This window comes from Thamnophis elegans, chromosome 8 (assembly GCF_009769535.1).
Source record: "Thamnophis elegans isolate rThaEle1 chromosome 8, rThaEle1.pri, whole genome shotgun sequence".
Lineage (NCBI taxonomy): Eukaryota > Metazoa > Chordata > Lepidosauria > Squamata > Colubridae > Thamnophis > Thamnophis elegans.
The window spans coordinates 32,038,568-32,057,270 of NC_045548.1; the positions used below are offsets into that span (position 1 = coordinate 32,038,568).

Sequence of the window (18,703 nt, forward strand, 5' to 3'; positions counted from 1 at the left end):
GCCTAAGACCATCGGAAAACACACATTTTTGATGGTCTTAGGAATCGAGACACCAATTTTATGATTGGGGGTCACCACAACATGAGGAACTGTATTAAAGAGTCGCGGCATTGGAAAGGTTGAGAACTACTGCCCTAGATTATATTGGTCTTGATCAGGCAAGACATTTGCAAAGCTATGAAGATATAGTTGTGTGTCTAAGTGGAGGAGTTGGATTGTTAGAGACTGTGAGATTGTTATGTTAATTGTTGATTGGCAACAATTGGCTGCTAGCTATGTATTTTGCTATATGTTTAGTTCTTAATAGCCACTCGACTTACATTAAATTAAAAAAATCACTTGAATACAAGGTTATCCTTAGCCATTTTTCTAAAGTATAACAAAAATGGTAAAAAGAGGCATGGATGCCATTTTTTAGATACAGTTTTTGTATTTTTTAATTAATAGGTTTTGTGGCTTAAATTTTTTTTTGAAAATCCTTGATGTAGTACATTTGTTGCAAATTAAAAAATATGCAACACAAAACACACCAGATTTCTTAATATGTAGATTTGAAATAGTTCATTTGGCCACTTTCTTCCATGTAGAAACAATCCTAAACTACCTTTCTGAATTACACATATAAAGTAGACAAAGTTTAATTGTACCAATATTTAATTAAATATATTTCACAGAAAGTTGTTTTTAGTTTGAAAATATTACTTAGTCAATTTGGAAAAGAACAAATAAAGTTAAACATCAAACAATTTAGTATTTCAATTTTTAATATAGTAATTGTGATATATACTGTGGAATAAGTTCCTTTGAACAAATTAGCTAGGTTCTTTAAACACAGCCATTGTAGATTAGTACCACAAGTGCATATACGGAGGCTTTAAAACAGATAAACCATTTTACCATTTCAAAATATTTTTTATTTATAGAAATCTACCCTTAATTTGCTTTCCTCATTTAACAACTGGAGCTAGTTCAGTAGTCATGCTTAACTTGGCAAATACATACCTTCACAACAGTTACCAACCCGTCATTGCTATTTGGATCAGTAAGAATGGTAAACCGGCCTGAAGGATCGCCACTTGTCATTCTGTATACTGCATTCCAAGCAGGCGTGTGTGGTTGATCTTTATCTGTCACAGTTAAATTAGCTACTATAACATCCACTCTGTTTTCAGGAACTTCACCATAGAACTAAAAATATAAAGCACACACTTATGTACAAGATGTCAGCTTAGTGTCCCTGAAATATTATCACATTGTTTCTCTGTTGAAGCTCTGAAGACCCTTCACGTTCCTAAATTATTATCTTAATTGAGAAATAATGTGCTTGGGAATATTAGTTGATATTTTAAAAGAAGGAACATCTCTCTGACTCTAATGAGCTAGATCAGCCTTCCTGAGCTTGGCCAGATAAGGAAGATTGCAATTCTAGAATTCCTAGGTATCATGGATTGTAACTCAAGACAGAGAACTAAAATAAATAAACAAACATCTGCTTCTGTTCATCAGGCAAACACTATAATTTAGCTGTCATTTTCTTATTTGGTGCTCTAGGTGGCAAGTGATCCTGATTCATTGATCCAGTCATTTTTCAGACTCAAGGTCACATTTGATCACAAAAAGTTGGTAGAGTCAAGAGAAAACAAAAAATCATTTAATATACAATGAACTATTTCAGTAAACGATATATAAAATTTAATTCAGTAACTCTTTCTGTATGTAATGTTGCTTCTGACACACACACACGCACACACACACACACACACTCTATATCTATATATTCATTCAAAATTGTCAGAGAATTGCACTGAAATACGGCTTGGCTCCACTGATGTAGAAAAGATGGAGTTGAAGTTCTCATAAGTTAGAAACACATTCAATGCATTTAGTTTACTAAGCAAGCAAGAACTATTCACATTCTACATCCCTTTTCTTTACTGCATACTTACAATCATGGCTGTGAACTCTGGGGGATTGTCATTGATATCTGTCACTGTGATGATAGCAGTTGCCGTATTTGAAAGACCGTATGTTGGATTTCCTTCCATATCTGTAGCTTGAATTATTAATGTATACTGTTGTACTTTCTAAAAAAAAGCATCATCACAAGATGACATCAAGAACAGTTACAGATAAAGCCAGCATTCCAAGGGAATAGCAAGTATTCAATAAAGTATTTTTTTGTGATGCAGTGAATTTATCACATTGTTCATTTCTATTAATGTCACTTAAACTGAGATTGGACTTGCACTAATTAAGAAGAATGAACAACACTAAATTCCAAAAGCACGGCTTTCTTGCTGTATTTAGTAGTTTTTAAGTGGAAAGAACTACATCTAAGAGTAGCTTTTTTTGATAGCAGGCAATAATCGTGAAGAGCTCTTTTTGAAAATAAATTTTTCATTTTTAAAAACACAAATTCTATGCAACGGTCAAAACTAAAGTAGACTGGGTTTTATTATCTTTTTTAAAAAAAAGGCTCATAAGAACTAAGCATGAGAGGGCACATTCTTGGCAAATGATTCGAAATGCCAAGGCTTTGTGGTGAGAGGGAACTGGAGGGTAACGGTGGCAACAACTTCTCCACATCACCATGGAAACCAGTGGAGGCAAGGATAACAAAAACTAGTCCCTAAAAGAGAAGCCCAAACTAAATTATTTCATTAATGTTAAACATTAGGAACCAGATACCTCCTTCTTTGTCAATAGCACAGCTAGCTTTTTTTTTTTTTTTTTGCTTTGTCAAAAAAGAGCCTTTGGTGGTGAGAAAGTCTGTTCTAAAAGCCGGGTTGGAATGAAGCCAAAGGCAGAGGAATACATTCTTCCCTAAGAAGAGGATTTCTCTTGCTTTAGGAATTAAATTGTTTGAAAACAATTCATACGTTTTATTCATTATTTTAAATTAATTAATAATTAATGTTACGATGTAGATACTTGTAACTTCTTGATAATGTATTTGATATGAAACATCATCAGTTATAAAAGAAACATTTTTTCCCCAAAATTTTAAAATAGGATTAAGCATCTTAGTACTTTTTGGGCTGATACAGAGATATTAATACATTAAGTTCACCATCTTCCAAGAAGAAAAGTAATAAAGATAGGGCTTTTCGATGTTGCCTTACAATGTTATGGCCACAAGTTGTTTATTGATGTAACTAAAAATGTTATATATTTATAAGAAAAATACCATTCCTGGAGAATCAACTTTTTATAATGATGTTTTCACGTATTTCATTTCTTGAAATAACATAAAAAATGTTACTTTTTTTATGCAGAGAAAGTTTTTCAAAATGTTCTACTGAGCATCTACGTTTAAGGGAAACCAAGTTATGTAAATAACTCTTTTAAATTTAAATATTTAAATTGATTATTCTATCACAGGCCTGTCAAAATTGTGGCCCATTGGTTGGATGTATCATGCACAGGCCACATCCATCCCAGCTCCACAAAAGCAAAAAAGTTTCAATATGTCACGTGACATGATCAAGTTTGAGACCCGTGTTCTATCATCTTCATGGGTTATACTGGTTGACAGAATTGGGTGCAATTCAAGATGCTTGTCACTTTAAAAGCCCTTCATGACTTGGGACTTAGTTAATTGAGGGACCATGCTCCTCTAGTTGCTTCTACCAGTCCAATACAGTCCGGCATAGGCATAATCCAGGTCCCATCAGCCAAGAAACGTCAACTGCCAAGGATTGGGAGACGTGCCTTTTCTATCATAATTTCTGCACCTGGGACAATCTCCTCTCTGAATTAGGATGGTCCTGAACCTGTTGGCCTATCAAACCTGGCTATGTGCTGGGCATAGGTTCCCAAATTGTGTGAAGGGCTCTATTTCCTAGTTATGTTTACACCAACAAATTATAATATCTCTTGCTATTTGCATTATTTTTTGTATTGTGTTTTAACTACTTTAATTGCTTTTATGATGATTTATTGCCCGGTGTCATTGGTTTCAGATATACAAAATGATTGATGAATGAGCAGTGAGTTACAATTTTTTTGTCTTCTGAAGATTATTTTTTATGTCTGTAGAAGAGAGATGAATGGTAATATGATCTCATTTATGGAGGTTGGGGGATATAGTCCTGCTTGTTATGGGGATATGAGTACTTTTTTCTCATTTAGCTATACAATGGTGGTTCCTTTAATAAAAACACATAAACATTATTGTACATGATTTCTTGAGTTTTCCATACATGCACACAAAAGGATGGTGGGAATGATGCACTGTATTTGGGGCAATTTGTTACACAAAATCAGTGCATGATTCTGAGTGATTCTAGAGAATCACAGGGTCAAAAAAGTAGTCAAGCTCATCATATGAATTGCTTTTCCTAAGATGAAAACAGAAGCCAGAAAAAAGCTAAAATTATGTTAAAATATCTATATTTACATTGCGAGGGAGAGGAGGAAATGAAATCTCAATTGTTTTTTCAACCTTCATAATCAGTTACTCATCTAAGACAAACAAATTTAAAATGTGCGATGCCAGGCTTTCTCACCTCTCTGTCAAGTCCAGCTGCAACTGTGATAATGTCACCTGTTTCGTTGTTGATTGTAAACATATTTGGAGAAGGGGTGCTTGGGGCTTGTGACAAGATTCTGTATCTCAGCATTCCATTCAAAGCGTTGGGATCATCAGCATCAATAGCAGTGACAGTCATCACATAGGTGCCTAATGAAAGATCCAATAATCCTCTGAGTTAAATAGAACATACTACCAGTAATTAAAAGAGGATGTAACTTCGAGTGTACACTTAGGACAAATTTGACCATGATCCAGGACTGAGAATTAAAGGATAGGAGAGTAAACATTTATTCAGTATAAAATTTCAAATGAAGCCTGACATACTAAAGGAGAAAAAACCCCATCAAACTCTATTAAAATCCACATAAATCACTGGAATATCTACCATCACATTTGAAAAAAATGAACAATCCCTTCTTTGCTTAATATCCATCAGAATATACTATGTACATAAATCATAAATTATTCCTCCAATTTGTTGATAAAAAAAAAATCTTATATAAGTCAGAAACAAACTTGTGTAATTGTACAGATTCTGTTTGGATCTACTTGTTTACTATAAATCACACTTTTACATTTCCTTGCTAATATAATTTCACCATCCACTCAAGACATAAAATTTGTCTATTGAAGTTTAAATAAACATTCTGTTTGTACTGTAGTATGAGGCATATATATGTCTTAGTTTGCTTTAATTCAATATTTCCTTTCAAAATAGCAACTTAGGATCCAAACCCCAAATTTAAGTACTCAAACAGTGATTTTGAGTTTTTTAAATGTTGAAATTGCTAATATATTTTCTGGACAATATAGCATCCCCCAAAATTACAAGAAATTAAGTTTAAATACCATATTTTTTGGAGTATAAGACGCACCAAGATTTTGAAGAGGCAAATTAAAAAAAAGTTTTTGCACTCTGCAGACCTCCCAAACCCTCTGCACACCTCAATTTTTTGTGAAAAAGAGGCATGCAGAGAGTTTGAGAGGCCTGCAAAGTGCTCCTAGGGGCTGCCTCCCAAAAACCAAGCAAAAAAATGGTAAACCCGGCATAGTTTTGGGGAGGCTTGTAGAGTGCTCCTGTAGGGTGCCCCCCCCCCAAATGAGCAAAAATAGCTTTTAGGAGATTTATAGAGTGCTTCTGGGGGCTGGAGGGAGGCAAAATTGAGCAAAAAATGGCACATTTTCCGCTCATTTCTGGACTCCCCAGCCCCTAGGAACACTCTGCAAGGCTCCTAAAGGCTATGCACGGCCATTTTGGTGAAGGGGGCGGGATTTCGGGAGGCAAAAATGCTGTATTCAGTGTATAAGATGCAACCAGATTTTCAGCGTCTTTTTTGAGGGAAAAAGGTGCGTCTTATACTCCAAAAAATACAATAAATTGTTTATTTATTGTTTATTGTTTATTATTTGTATGCCGCCCTTTTCCCTGGGGGGACTCAGGGCGGCTCACAATCAAAAGGGAGGGGGGGGGACAGACTTTTACATATAAGACAGTACATGATTAAAACGCAACATTCATACCATTCGGGCGGGTTACAATCTTTAGCCCCAGGCCTGACGGGATAGCCAGATTCTAAGGGCTGTGCGGAAGGTCTGGAGGGTGGTGAGGGTACGAAGCTCCACGGGGAGATCGTTCCATTGGGTCGGGGCTACCACCGAGAAGGCTCTCCTCTGCGTGGTGGCCAGTCGGCATTGGCCAGCGGATGGAACTCGGAGGAGGCCTAAACGATGAGATCTAATGGGTCGTGTGGAGGTGATCGGCCGTAGGCGGTCTCTCAAGTACCCAGATCCACTACCATGGAGGGCTTTATAGGTGGCAAGTAGCACCTTGAAGCGTATCCGGAGATCAACAGGTAGCCAGCGCAGCTCGCGGAGCATAGGTGTTACGTGGGTGAAGCAAGGTGCACCCACAATCGCTCGCGCGGCTGCATTCTGGACTAGCTGAAGTCGCCGAATACTCCTCAAGGGCAGCCCCATGTAGAGCACATTGCAGTACTCCAGCCTAGAGGTCACAAGGGCCCGAGTGACTGTTGTGAGAGCCTCCCGGTTCAGGTAGGGGCGCAAATGGTGCACCAGGCGAACCTGGGCAAATGCCCCCCTGGTCACAGGTGACAAATGGTGTTCGAAAGTCAGCTGTGGGTCCAGGAGGACTCCCAAGTTGCGGACCCTGTCTGAGGGGTATAATGTTTGACCCCCCAGCCTGAGAGATGGAATATTTGCCAAATTGGCGGGAGGGAAACACAACAGCCACTCGGTCTTATCTGGGTTGAGCACAAGTTTGTTAGCCCTCATCCAGTCCCTAACAGCTTCAAGTCCCTGGTTCATCACGTCCACCGCTTCATTGAGTTGGCACGGGGCGGACAGATACAGCTGGGTATCATCCGCATACTGGTGGTATTTTATCCCGTGCCGCCGAATGATCTCGCCCAGCGGTTTCATATAGATGTTGAAAAGTAGGGGAGACAGGACCGAACCCTGCGGCACCCCATATGTTAGGGGCCTAGGGTTCGATCTCTGCCCCCCAACTAACACCGACTGCGACCTGTCCGAGAGGTAAGAGGAGAACCACTGCAAAACAGTGCCTCCCACCCCACCTCTCGCAGTCGTCGCAGAAGGATACCATGGTCGATGGTATCGAAAGCCGCTGAGAGGTCAAGGAGAACCAGGATGGAGGCGTGGCCTCGATCCCTGGCTCTCCAGAGGTCATCGGTCAATGCGACCAAAGCAGTTTCTGTGCTGTAGCCAGGTCTGAAGCCACCTTCTCAACAACCTTCCCCACAAAGGGGAGGTTGGAGACTGGACGGTAATTGTTAAGAACGGCTGGATCCAAAGATGGTTTCTTCAGGAGGGGTCTCACCACCGCCGCTTTGAGTGCGGGGGGAAAGACCCCCTCCCGAAGGGAGGCGGTAACAACCGCCTGGATCCAGCCCCGTGTCACCTCCCTGCTGTTGACAACCAGCCATAAATGTCCAGATCTACATGTATATTCTACATCTCTGTGCTAAATATATATTCTACATACATATGCTAAAGCAATGTATTTGTTTGTTAGATTTCTATCCAAATGTTATTCTAAAAGCTGAAGACATAAATATAATTCACTCTTTCCAGTTTTTATTCACAACTGTAAGATTGATTAATCCAAGACAAAATAATTGACCCAAAGCCTCCTTGGATATTTCCATGGCGGAATATGGTTTCCCCAGTCCCAATCTAACTCAATCTTACTGTCTATTGCCATGACTGACTATACATTTTCAAATTTAATGTAGGAGTGAGTGTGCATTCATTAAAAAAGGAGAAAACATAATGGTAAGAGAGAGGAAAGGGAAAATGTAATTAGACTTTCAAGAGTCTGAAACAATAGCCTGTATCAATAAAGCAGAGTTCCAATCAAGTTGCCTAATTTTATCCTTCTCAATGGGCTGATCAAACAGCAAGACAGTTTTCACATCTATGCTTTCTTTCTGCATCTCCTTCAATTGCAGAAGATCTTGTAACATTGATTCAGTTGATTTGTTAGTCAGGATATTGCAAAAAGATAGAAAATCTGTTCCACTAATGGATAGTTTTATTTGCTAATACACTGGACATAGTTAAAGAATTTCTGGAATGTTGCTTGATAGTGAAGACTAAGAAATACAATTAAGAAATGCTTTGTTCTCACTATCTCACTAAATGATTTTAGGCCAACTGTTCTTCCCTCGGTGGCTAACCATCATCATATTAGCAGCATGATGGTAATAATAGTATATTAAGTGTCCTTTCTAACATTACAATAAGATAATAAAGCCTTGAATATACCAATGTTATGACTGTGTTATTAAGGTATTTTTTTTCACACTACATGCCTTCCATTTCTAAATCTGCTTCTTTGTACTGTGTAATTCACTACTATACTACAATGATGGTGTTACCGTGAGCTTTGGAGTCAAGTGTCAATTTTCTAATAATAGTAATAAACAACAAAAATAAAAAGCAACACCATTGAACATCATCTACAAGATCCTTGGAAAGTACTCAATATGTGGTAAAAATGCCAAATCTGATTGACTGTGTGACCAACCATAACAACAAAAGGTCTGGAAAGCATTTGCGACACAATAGAAATGGATAACACATAATTGCAAAATGTTGCATTAAGTTGAACAGTGAATATATTATAATTATATATTTAGTCATTCTAAATCCTTGGGAAGGACCGAACAGTCCAAAGTATCGAATCAAGCTAGAACTATCTGGTAGACTGTGTCTAAATATAACATAATACAACCATGACTATCACTGTCATCATCTTTACAACTAAGCATGGAACAGAAACAAAGATCAATTAAATAAAATTTGCAAAATTATAAAATTATATGGACCTTACTTCATGCTTAAGTGGTCAGTAGAGGGTGTGTGCATAAGTGCACTAATGTGCCTAGCGTCCCTGTCATTGTACTTTTATTCTCTTATTCTTCTCGTTTTTGTTTGACAAATTCAAATTCAAATAAATAAATAAATAAAACCCCAAACCTAGGCAATTGCAATTCTATTGGATAATGGCATACCAAACAGATATTTATGATAGAAAGAATACATAAAGTAGATCATTTGATTTATGTCAAATTTGTGCTAAAGTAGTAATTATCTGAGAAATAATTATGTTTATTTGTTATTGTCAATTTCAGGAAACATGGAATTTCAGATCTCTGAAAAGATTCAGATTTGGTTTCTCCTATGGACAAATTTGTCATGTGTCAAATCAAGTGAACTGAATTAAGCTATTTTGAGTCAATGAAAATGGATATTAAGAAGCAGCTTCTGCAAGCTCTATCTCCTCCCAATACAGATGTGATCAATTAACTAAAACTTGTGGCCAATTTTTATTGAGACAAATACAATTTAACTGTTATATACTTCCTTCGACTGTGTAATTTAAGTTAAATGTTTAAAAAGTTCTACAATATTAAAATATGTAACTTAATATTTAATATAACGTAAATGACTACTTAAGTTTATAATATTTTACCTGGTTTTGATCCTTCTGGGACTGTCCCATTCCAAACCTGATGTAGGAATTCAGGTCTATTATCATTCATATCAATGACATTAATAACAATATCAATGGGATTTTCCACCTGATTTCCATTTACATCTACGGCATGTGCCCTTAGCTGCAAAAGATATTTTTTTAAGATCAGAAAAAAAACAAAACAGGTATCATCAGACAAGGTAATTATTGTTGCTGGCAGGACATTTTAAACAGAATCAACTAACACAATTTATTTGTCTTCTTTTGTTATCCTCTTTTGGTTTCTTCAAACACTTGAAAACAGATTTTAAAAGGTAAATATCCTGAATTACAAAAACCTCATAATGCCTAAAATTAGTAAAACAAGACAAGACACTTCTGAGCAGAAAAAAAAGTCATTCTGGGAAGGAGAAAGCGTGGAAAAAAGGAAGGAAAAGGAGGAGCAGAAAGAGGAATTAGTTGAAGGTGGGAAAAATATTCTTATCATAATACTAGAATGAAAATAATTAAATGAGACTAATTTATAAGATAGCCCAAGAAAATACTTTGCCACCCAAAGGAAAATTTATCAGCCAGAAACTATAACAATTAGACAGCATGTTGGGCTGCTTTAGGTGTCCTTCTCTTTCACTTTTCAGAGTTTTTAATATTTATCAAACATGAAATGTTTTTCTAGTAATCCATTTATCCATGCATCCTCTTATCTATTTTCTCTTCTGCAATTAATTTAATTAAACCCCCACGGTGTTTAAATGTTTAAATATTTAATGTACTACACAATTAAAGAAATATCTCATGGTAATTTATTTTTTTATTTATGAAATAACTGTCCCCATGTAATAGTCATATAAAGCTTTCACATTAAAAACATTTCTTCTAAATTATGTGATTGAATTTGTAACTGGAAATTTAAAGAAAATATAATAGAGTTTCTCATGTTGCTTCTTTTATCTAATTCATTAAATCAAATCTGAATTGTTAAACTAGCCAAGTAATTCCATTTACATAATTTAAAATCTAAAACTGATATAATAATTCTAGATAAGAACTTTGATTTTAAACTTTGTTCTTTAGTTGGTTAAAAACTTACATGAAAAGAAGCTATTTGCTCCCGATCTAATGGTTTTGTCACTGATAGTTGACCTGAAATGGGATTGATGATAAAGATGCCAGTTGGAGGCTGATCAGCACCTGGACCAGTAACGCTGTATCGCAGGGAAAGGCTTTTATCACGATCAGATCTGATCTATATACCAAGAAGATGGTGAGATTGTTAAATATAAAAATATACCAGATGCTTAAAATAAATTTACCAATATGCACATGCATACATAGAAACAGCCATAGAAATCATTTACATTTTATTATCTAGCTTATTGTTTTAACTGCAAAAATCAGCAAGCTAACTTTTTTTAAAAATGAACTGCACTGGACTTCTTACTAATACAAAAGGTAGTGCTGGCCTATGCAATCTACATAATGCCAAGTATATATTTATCAAGTATTATTATCAAAGGAAATTCACCCATGGTAACAAACTAAACTGCCTGTTCTGCTACAAAGCATGAGAGAACTGGAAATTGTTGCTCCTACCAAGGAAACTCCATTGTAATAGTTGGCTGTATGTTCAGACAGTGCTGAGCAACGATTCTACTCCAGATGGTGTTTTCCATACATCATCAGTCCATGTAAAGAGTACTAAAGTAGGATAGCCTAGTAGATGTTTTTGATGTTTGATAGCCATGTCCTGACTTGATCAGTATTGTCGAAAAAGGAATCAATGCAATAACAAACAGTAGTGGTCTTGAGGTTAACCTCTTCCAGTCTGTCTCCATTATGTCATTGATCTAGTATCCTAATTTTGCTTATGCCTCAACAGAACCAGTGGAACATCAACTTGCCATTTTGTACTACTTCTTCTGGACATAAGGATTTTAACTATTTTGTGTAACCACAGCTTGTGTAGGGTTCTCCTAGGCTAATCCTTTCTGATCTTCTATTTTTTTAAATATAAAAACAATATTTATTTAGTTGATATGCCTCCCATCTTACTATCCAAAGCGACTCATGCCAACAACCATTCAATAGAAAATATGGATTGAATGTAAAATAAATGTGTATATCCTTATTTTAAAACCTATTTGAGGGGAGACCCACAGAAATCTGAATGTCTATAATATATCATTTTACAAATGCCATAAATTTATGGAGATGATATAAACTTACAAAAATGATATCATTTTTTAAATGACTTATATTAAAGCAAAATGAACAACAAAAATTCTCCAATTTGGATTATTTTTTTTCTTTACCTGTTAATAACCTGGTTTCATGTTTGATAAGAAAACATGGAATATTTTTTCATCTCAGCTTTTTGATAAAGAAAACCATTATTAAACTCCTTCAATAACACTCTTCTGTTCTGTTCTCTGTCTTACCCTAACTAATTCCTGAGGAAACGGCCCTCTGGAGTTTTCTGGCAAATTGATTGGAGGGATAACCCAATCTCTCTTCTGCCTTTGCAGATGGCCGCTGTGTTTATTTTGTTGTCTAGGAAATACAATGTCTTCCATTTTCTTTTGTTCCTTGCAATTATAGATAATGAAAATTAGTACAGATTAGATACTTAAGGTTTTTCAAATAGAAAGCAGCATACAAATATTTAAATACATTTACATAATGAACAAATATTTAAATGATATAAAATAAGGCTTCCCAAGACAATGTATAACCCCCAAACTCACAAAATGACATGATGTGGAATAAGAAAAAACCCCTATATAATACCTACTTTGTTTTCTATCAGTAGAAAGTAAGTACAAGTTTTAAGCAATTTATTAGATCTTAGTTCTATACTTTATACTTTTTATGTTCCAACTGCAGCCTAGTTAATACCATTCCAAATTTAACAGTATGCCTTTAGATATTTCTCATTAGTTGGAGTTACACTTCAGGTAATGTGCTACTGTACATTAAATTTAGACTTGGGTGTGCTAAAATATAATTTGAGTTTCTAAGGAAGTTTAATACATAGTAGTAAGGACTGTCTCAAATATTTATGACCCTATTAAATCCCATAGAATTAATGTTGTAATTATTTTAAACCTATGTCAGCCATGATGGATGCTGTAGATGGCCCACTTTACACAGTAGGTATTAATCTCTGCAGGGTGTCAACAATTCTTCTCTGCATCTATAAGCATTCTGGCTTTTGCTTCTTGATGCTGGCAGATTGCTAGCTTGCTTATGCATATGGTAAAAACAAAGAAAGACATATTTCTTCAATCCTTTAAAACAATATTCATTTTTTTCAGTTAAATGTGGAATAGAAAAAATAATGGTTTCTTTTTACATTATGGAAGCCAGATGTTTTCAGCAACTAAGTAATCTTAACTACTTTACAGAAGATAATCTAATAGGAAAACATTTTGGAGACTTGAAGCACTAAGATAATTTATCAATAAATAAATAGAAATGTATTTTGTTTGTTTGAAACACCGATATGTTGACCTTTCAACAAAGCTTTAGTGAATGTGCTCAGGACCATGTTGTGAATTAAGAGTCCTAGAAACAATACCCAGCACGTATATACATATGCAAGTCTAGCTATATAGCTGGTGATACTTCTGAGCTAGAAATGCAGAATAACAAATTAACTTTATGCTGGCCTACCAACCAAATGCATTCAATCAGCCAAGTAACTTGCTTGGCCTGCCAATAATTTTAAAGTATCTCTCCTCCAATTTATACAGTCCTCAAAAAGATGAAATTTCAGACAACTTATTAAGTCATACTAAATATACACACATAGGTGTATTTGAGACCTTGTTTAAAAGACTGGGCTTGCTTATGTTCTGGTCATGCAGTTAAACAAGCTGGGAAAAAATATGATATCCTAGCTGAACAGCAAGCTCTGTGACTGCATAAATATGATTACAGGTTTGGAAAGTCACAGTCCAGCAAACAGCAATGCAAATTCCAATTCTCTGGAAAAAGCAAGATTACCAGCATGAAAGTTTTCATTACTATAAGCCTTTGTCCATGTTCAGGAGCTAACTCTTGATTATTTAAATGTAAATACATTTCTTATTCCATGTTGGGATATTAATATAAATTAATGTTATGAATGAATCAAATCCATTTTTTCCAATATTTTCAATCTTATGCCTATAACTGTTAATTTTATTGTGTACATATGTATTGACATAAATTATCCAGTATACTTTTTAAAAGAACAAGTAGCAGAATACCAAACAATGTGCACATTCAATGCCTACTGGCAACAAGGCTGAGCAAGATTTCTTTCCAGCTTGGCTGAGAGCACTTTATACAAGAGGGAGGCTCCTTTCTCTAAAGTGGCAGTGGAGTCATGAATAGTTTACACACATGCACACCCCAACATTTTATTACTGAGGCACAAAGCAAAGCCAATACTTTCTGCCAGAATTGCTTTTTCTGCTACATTTGTAAATCTGAAGTTCCAATGTTATAAACTTGACTGATGGGCCTGAAAAGCAAATGGCTTATTTATTTATTTTTTGCTTAGATTTAACTGCTTGAATAAATATTGAGTGCTTTCCAGGGATTTAAAATTTAAAAGACACATTCCAATTCATATTTCTTCCTTTTAAAAATATACTCCTGTACCAATGCAAATTTTAAATGTAAACAACTATATTTTCAGTGATATGGGATGATGGAAAAACATATTTTGAAAATTAATAATATTTAGAACATAAAATTAAATACAAATTCCAAAAGAATTGATAAATTATGAACCCCTTTCTCATATATATTTCTAAAATATATTAAGACATTTTACCTTTATGGTATCCTTTGGATCAAGACCTAGTTTTATGATCACTTGCCACTGTTCCTTTGTTTCTTTGTCACTGGCATACAGGAAAAATTCAGTGGGTTCTGGAGAAAGCTGAAAGCTTCTAGCTGCATATACCACACCATCTTCACCAATTCTGAAATCTGCTGGTGCGCTGCTTTCAAAATGGACTTTTCTGCTTGCTTCACAGTTTCTAAATCTTACTGCAAATACATAAAACACAACAGCTATAATGAAAAAGGTTTTAAACCCTTATATTATGAATAAATTGTTGTAGATAAGTCAACTTTATCGTTGGTTAATTTTAAGTATGAAAAATAAAGCATGATTTTTAATTAAGTTTGCCTACTGATTTGTTTTATGCAAACCCTGGTACATTAAGGTTAGTTTTAAATAGTATATAATTTTTTATTTGTTTCATAACTAAACAAAGCATTATATAACAATTGTTTTATCATTACTTTCCAATTTTTCTTCAAATATTTCTGAAACAATTGCCTTCTACCTTTTCTGCTCTAGAACATGAAAGCCTGAGGTTTGGTATCCTTTGGACCATTAATTTGCAAATCTCAGATTACAACAATGCAAAATATAAGAATACTTTAAATGATATAAAGTACCTGTTGGGGTATTATTAGTTGTAAATAATATTGCTGATTTGCCTCGCAATTTGAAGAATTGTTCTTCCTCAACAAATATTATATTTCAATTAAAAAAATCTTGAAAATTCACCTTAACATTGTTCAATATATTCTGAGAAAAGTAGAACCACATCTATAGTAATTTACATGACTGCTTATGAGCAATTAGCTGTATAACATAGTGGTCAAAGCACCAACTAACAAGAACTACCAAAAGATATAAAAAGCTTTAAATACAGAACCTATAAATTGCATGTCTATGGAGAGTCTCAGTCATCCAGGTCATAGCTGATCCAAAGGTGCTTTTTCAAGAGGCAACTGGGCTTTCTTTTTTTTTCTTTGAAGATGTTTTGCTTCTCATCCAAGAGGCTTCTTCAGCTCTCTGAAGAAACTTCTTGGATGAGAAGCGAAATGTCTTCAAAGAAAAAACAGAAAGTCCAGTTGACTCTTGAAAAAGCACCTTTGAGATATAAATTGCATGCCACTACATTAGTTAACATATTTTTTCTTCTCCTTTCCTTCCCTTTAAATTATGAAACTAATAGTTTTCTTCAAATAGACCTGAAGGAGTCTCATAGGAGTATATGAATATAATTTGGACAATCACTAACTGGATTCCAGAATTTATCTGAGAAAGCTTAGGAAATGGATATCACAATGTTTCTAGCTAGTATCTTCCTTATTGATATTCTTTCTTGAGGCAACTAGGTGCTATAAAATTCAAGCATCTTGCTGAAAATTTATAAAACTGACAGTGTCCTCGGGAAATCATTCTCTGCAAGTAGTCATGTTACTTCCCTCTGTGTATGATTGTGTATGCATAGATGGAGGGATAATACAACATGTTATTTAGGTGATTTTTAGGCTACTGCTGAGAAATTGGGTTTGTAAAGAACTTGGATCCGTTAACAAGCTCATATTCTGCTTTTAAGAGAAAAAATATCTTTTAAATTATTATTATTGGTTATATTTTATATTAACAAATCCCCTTGTAGAAAGTCATTATTAATGCTGTTATTTTCCTAAATTGATGAAAAGGATGACACTTTATTCACAGTATTGTGACATTTGTCTTTAGCTGCACTGCAATTTAAATGCATCACTCAGAAAGCAATAAAAACATTTTTTCACAGTAAAAAATAAAAATGCTTATAAAGAATATCCAAATAAGGTAAATTATAAAATATAAGCCAATGTAATTTAATTTGTTTTTGTATTTTTGGTGGGTGCACGTGGAACCAGGTTATCTTTTGGGAGTCCATCATAATTTCAAATAGTTACTGAGTGACCAACCATTAAAAAAAGACTACCTGAATAGAGACATCAAGAAGCAGTTTTTTTGGAAATAGTACTGAAATGTAAAGGCAAGGGACTGAAATAGCATTGTTCCCTACTCCCTTCATTTCCCCCCCATGCCCTTAAAATTTTCTGGCAATTAAATATTTTCCTCTCTCATTGTTGGACTTTTATTTATCTGCTCATTTAAAAGGGAAATGCCCTTTCACATATAGAAAGATAAAAATTCTTAGTTTTCTAATTACAAGGAGGGAAGGATCAAGCTACACGAAATATTTTAGCAGAAAATTCTATGCAGTGAGTTATGTGAACAAGAATTCAATACATACCTGGGATACATAAAAACAAATTATCCAATTAGTGAAAAATGATATGTTGAATCATGTTTTGATAGGGTATTTATACAAATGTTTCACCATGGACGTATGTTAAGTGTAGCTATCAGACCAAAAATTAGCTATATAAATATTTCTTGCATTTTAAAAATAGGTAACTGTAAGTAAATCAGGATTAATTATTTTTATCTTGCGAGATCGCAATTCTGTGGGTTATTGTGATCCCTTTCCCTTATATGAAAACCATAATGGAAAGTCAACTAATAATGGGAAAAATATTTATTCAGTTACGCTATATGTCCTAATTTCCTTGGGTTATTATATAAGGTCCTCTATTTTTGTTCATAATTGTGATTGAAATTGTGGTTGCTAAGGAATGCAATCATTAACCTAATCATCTGACCAGATCTGTTTGACCATTTTTTTCCATTGGTGTTAAGCAAATCACTGAATCATGTGGTCATTTCCCCAATTTCTGCCGCTTATTGGAAACTGGCTGAAAAAGTTGCAAATAGTGATCAAATGCCCATAGAATAATGCAATTGGCGGTGAAATGTGGTTGGGTTGCAAAGTGCCTGAATTGCAATCACATGATCATGGGGTGGAAAATGGTCATAACTTTGAGGAGAAATTGTAAATCACTTTTTCAAAGATTGTCATAACTTTGAATTGTCAATAAATACATCAGGGCATTAAGGACAGCTAAAAGAACACATATTGCCACCTTGGTTGCGTCCGCCGAGTCCCGCCCAGCCGCCCTGTTTAGGATAACCCGCTCCCTCCTAAATAGGAGGGATGCGGGGACCCCCTACAGGGTAAGGCTGAGGAGTCTGTCCAGTTCTTGGCGGACAAGGTTGCTCGGTTTCGGTCGGACTTGGACTCCACCTCTGCAGATCCAGCCGAGACACAGGGGGATAACTTGGCAGACCATCTCTGGGCTGAGTTCCAGGATGTTGCCTCAGGGGATGTGGACAAGGCCATACGAGCTGTGAGTACCTCCACCTGCATACTGGACCCGTGTCCCTCCTGGCTGGTTGCCAACAGCAGTGAGGTGACACGAGGCTGGATCCAGGCGGTCGTTACCGCCTCCCTTCGGGAGGGGCACTTCCCCGCCGCACTTAAAGCGGCGGTGGTGAGACCCCTCCTGAAGAAACCATCCTTGGATCCAGCCGTTCTTAACAACTACCGTCCAGTCTCCAGCCTCCCCTTTGTTGGGAAGGTTGTTGAGAAGGTGGGGCCTTCCAGCTTCAACGGTCCTTGGAGGAAGCTAGCTATCTTGACCCCTTCCAGTCCGGCTTCAGACCTGGTTACAGCACAGAAACCGCTTTGGTCGCATTGACCGATGATCTCTGGAGAGCCAGGGATGGAGGCCATGCGTCCATCCTGGTTCTCCTTGACCTCTCAGTGGCTTTCGATACCATCGACCATGGTATCCTTCTGCGACGACTGCGGGAGGTGGGAGTGGGAGGCACTGTTTTACGGTGGTTCTCCTCCTACCTCTCGGACAGGTCGCAGTCGGTGTTGGTTGGGGGGCAGAGATCGTCCCCGAGGCCCCTAACTTATGGGGTGCCGCAGGGCTCGGTCTTATCCCCCCTACTATTTAACATATACATGAAACCGCTGGGCGAGATCATTCGGAGGCACGGGATAAAATACCATCAATACGCGGATGACACACAGTTGTATCTGTCTGCCCCGTGCCAACTCAATGAAGCGGTGGACGTGATGAACCTGGGTCTTGAGGTTGTTAAGAACTGGATGAGAGCTAACAAACTGGTGCTCAACCCAGACAAGACCGAGTGGCTGTTGTGTTTCCCTCCCAATAATTTGGCCAATGTTCCATCACTCAGGCTGGGGGGGTCAAATTTTACACCCCTCAGACAGGGTTCGCAACTTGGGAGTCCTCCTGGACCCACAGCTGACTTTCGACCATCATTTGTCAGCTGTGACCAGGGGGGCATTTGCCCAGGTTCGCCTGGTGCGCCAGTTGCGGCCCTACCTGAATCGGGAGGCCCTCACAACAGTCACTCGAGCCCTTGTGAT

General features: G+C 36.4%; 1 protein-coding gene across 1 annotated transcript in view; it reads right to left on the reverse strand.

The window, feature by feature from the left end:
* CDH2 (cadherin 2) overlaps positions 1–18,703 on the reverse strand; it is a 172,341-nt gene that overhangs the window by 22,164 nt on the left and 131,474 nt on the right. The window contains exons 3-9 of the mRNA XM_032222808.1: positions 14,374–14,591; positions 11,990–12,136; positions 10,642–10,797; positions 9,549–9,693; positions 4,509–4,681; positions 1,947–2,084; positions 1,003–1,188 (exon numbers count right to left, since the gene is read on the reverse strand). Coding sequence (XP_032078699.1) covers positions 1,003–1,188; positions 1,947–2,084; positions 4,509–4,681; positions 9,549–9,693; positions 10,642–10,797; positions 11,990–12,136; positions 14,374–14,591 — 1,163 coding nt within the window. The remainder of the gene's footprint in view (positions 1–1,002; positions 1,189–1,946; positions 2,085–4,508; positions 4,682–9,548; positions 9,694–10,641; positions 10,798–11,989; positions 12,137–14,373; positions 14,592–18,703) is intronic.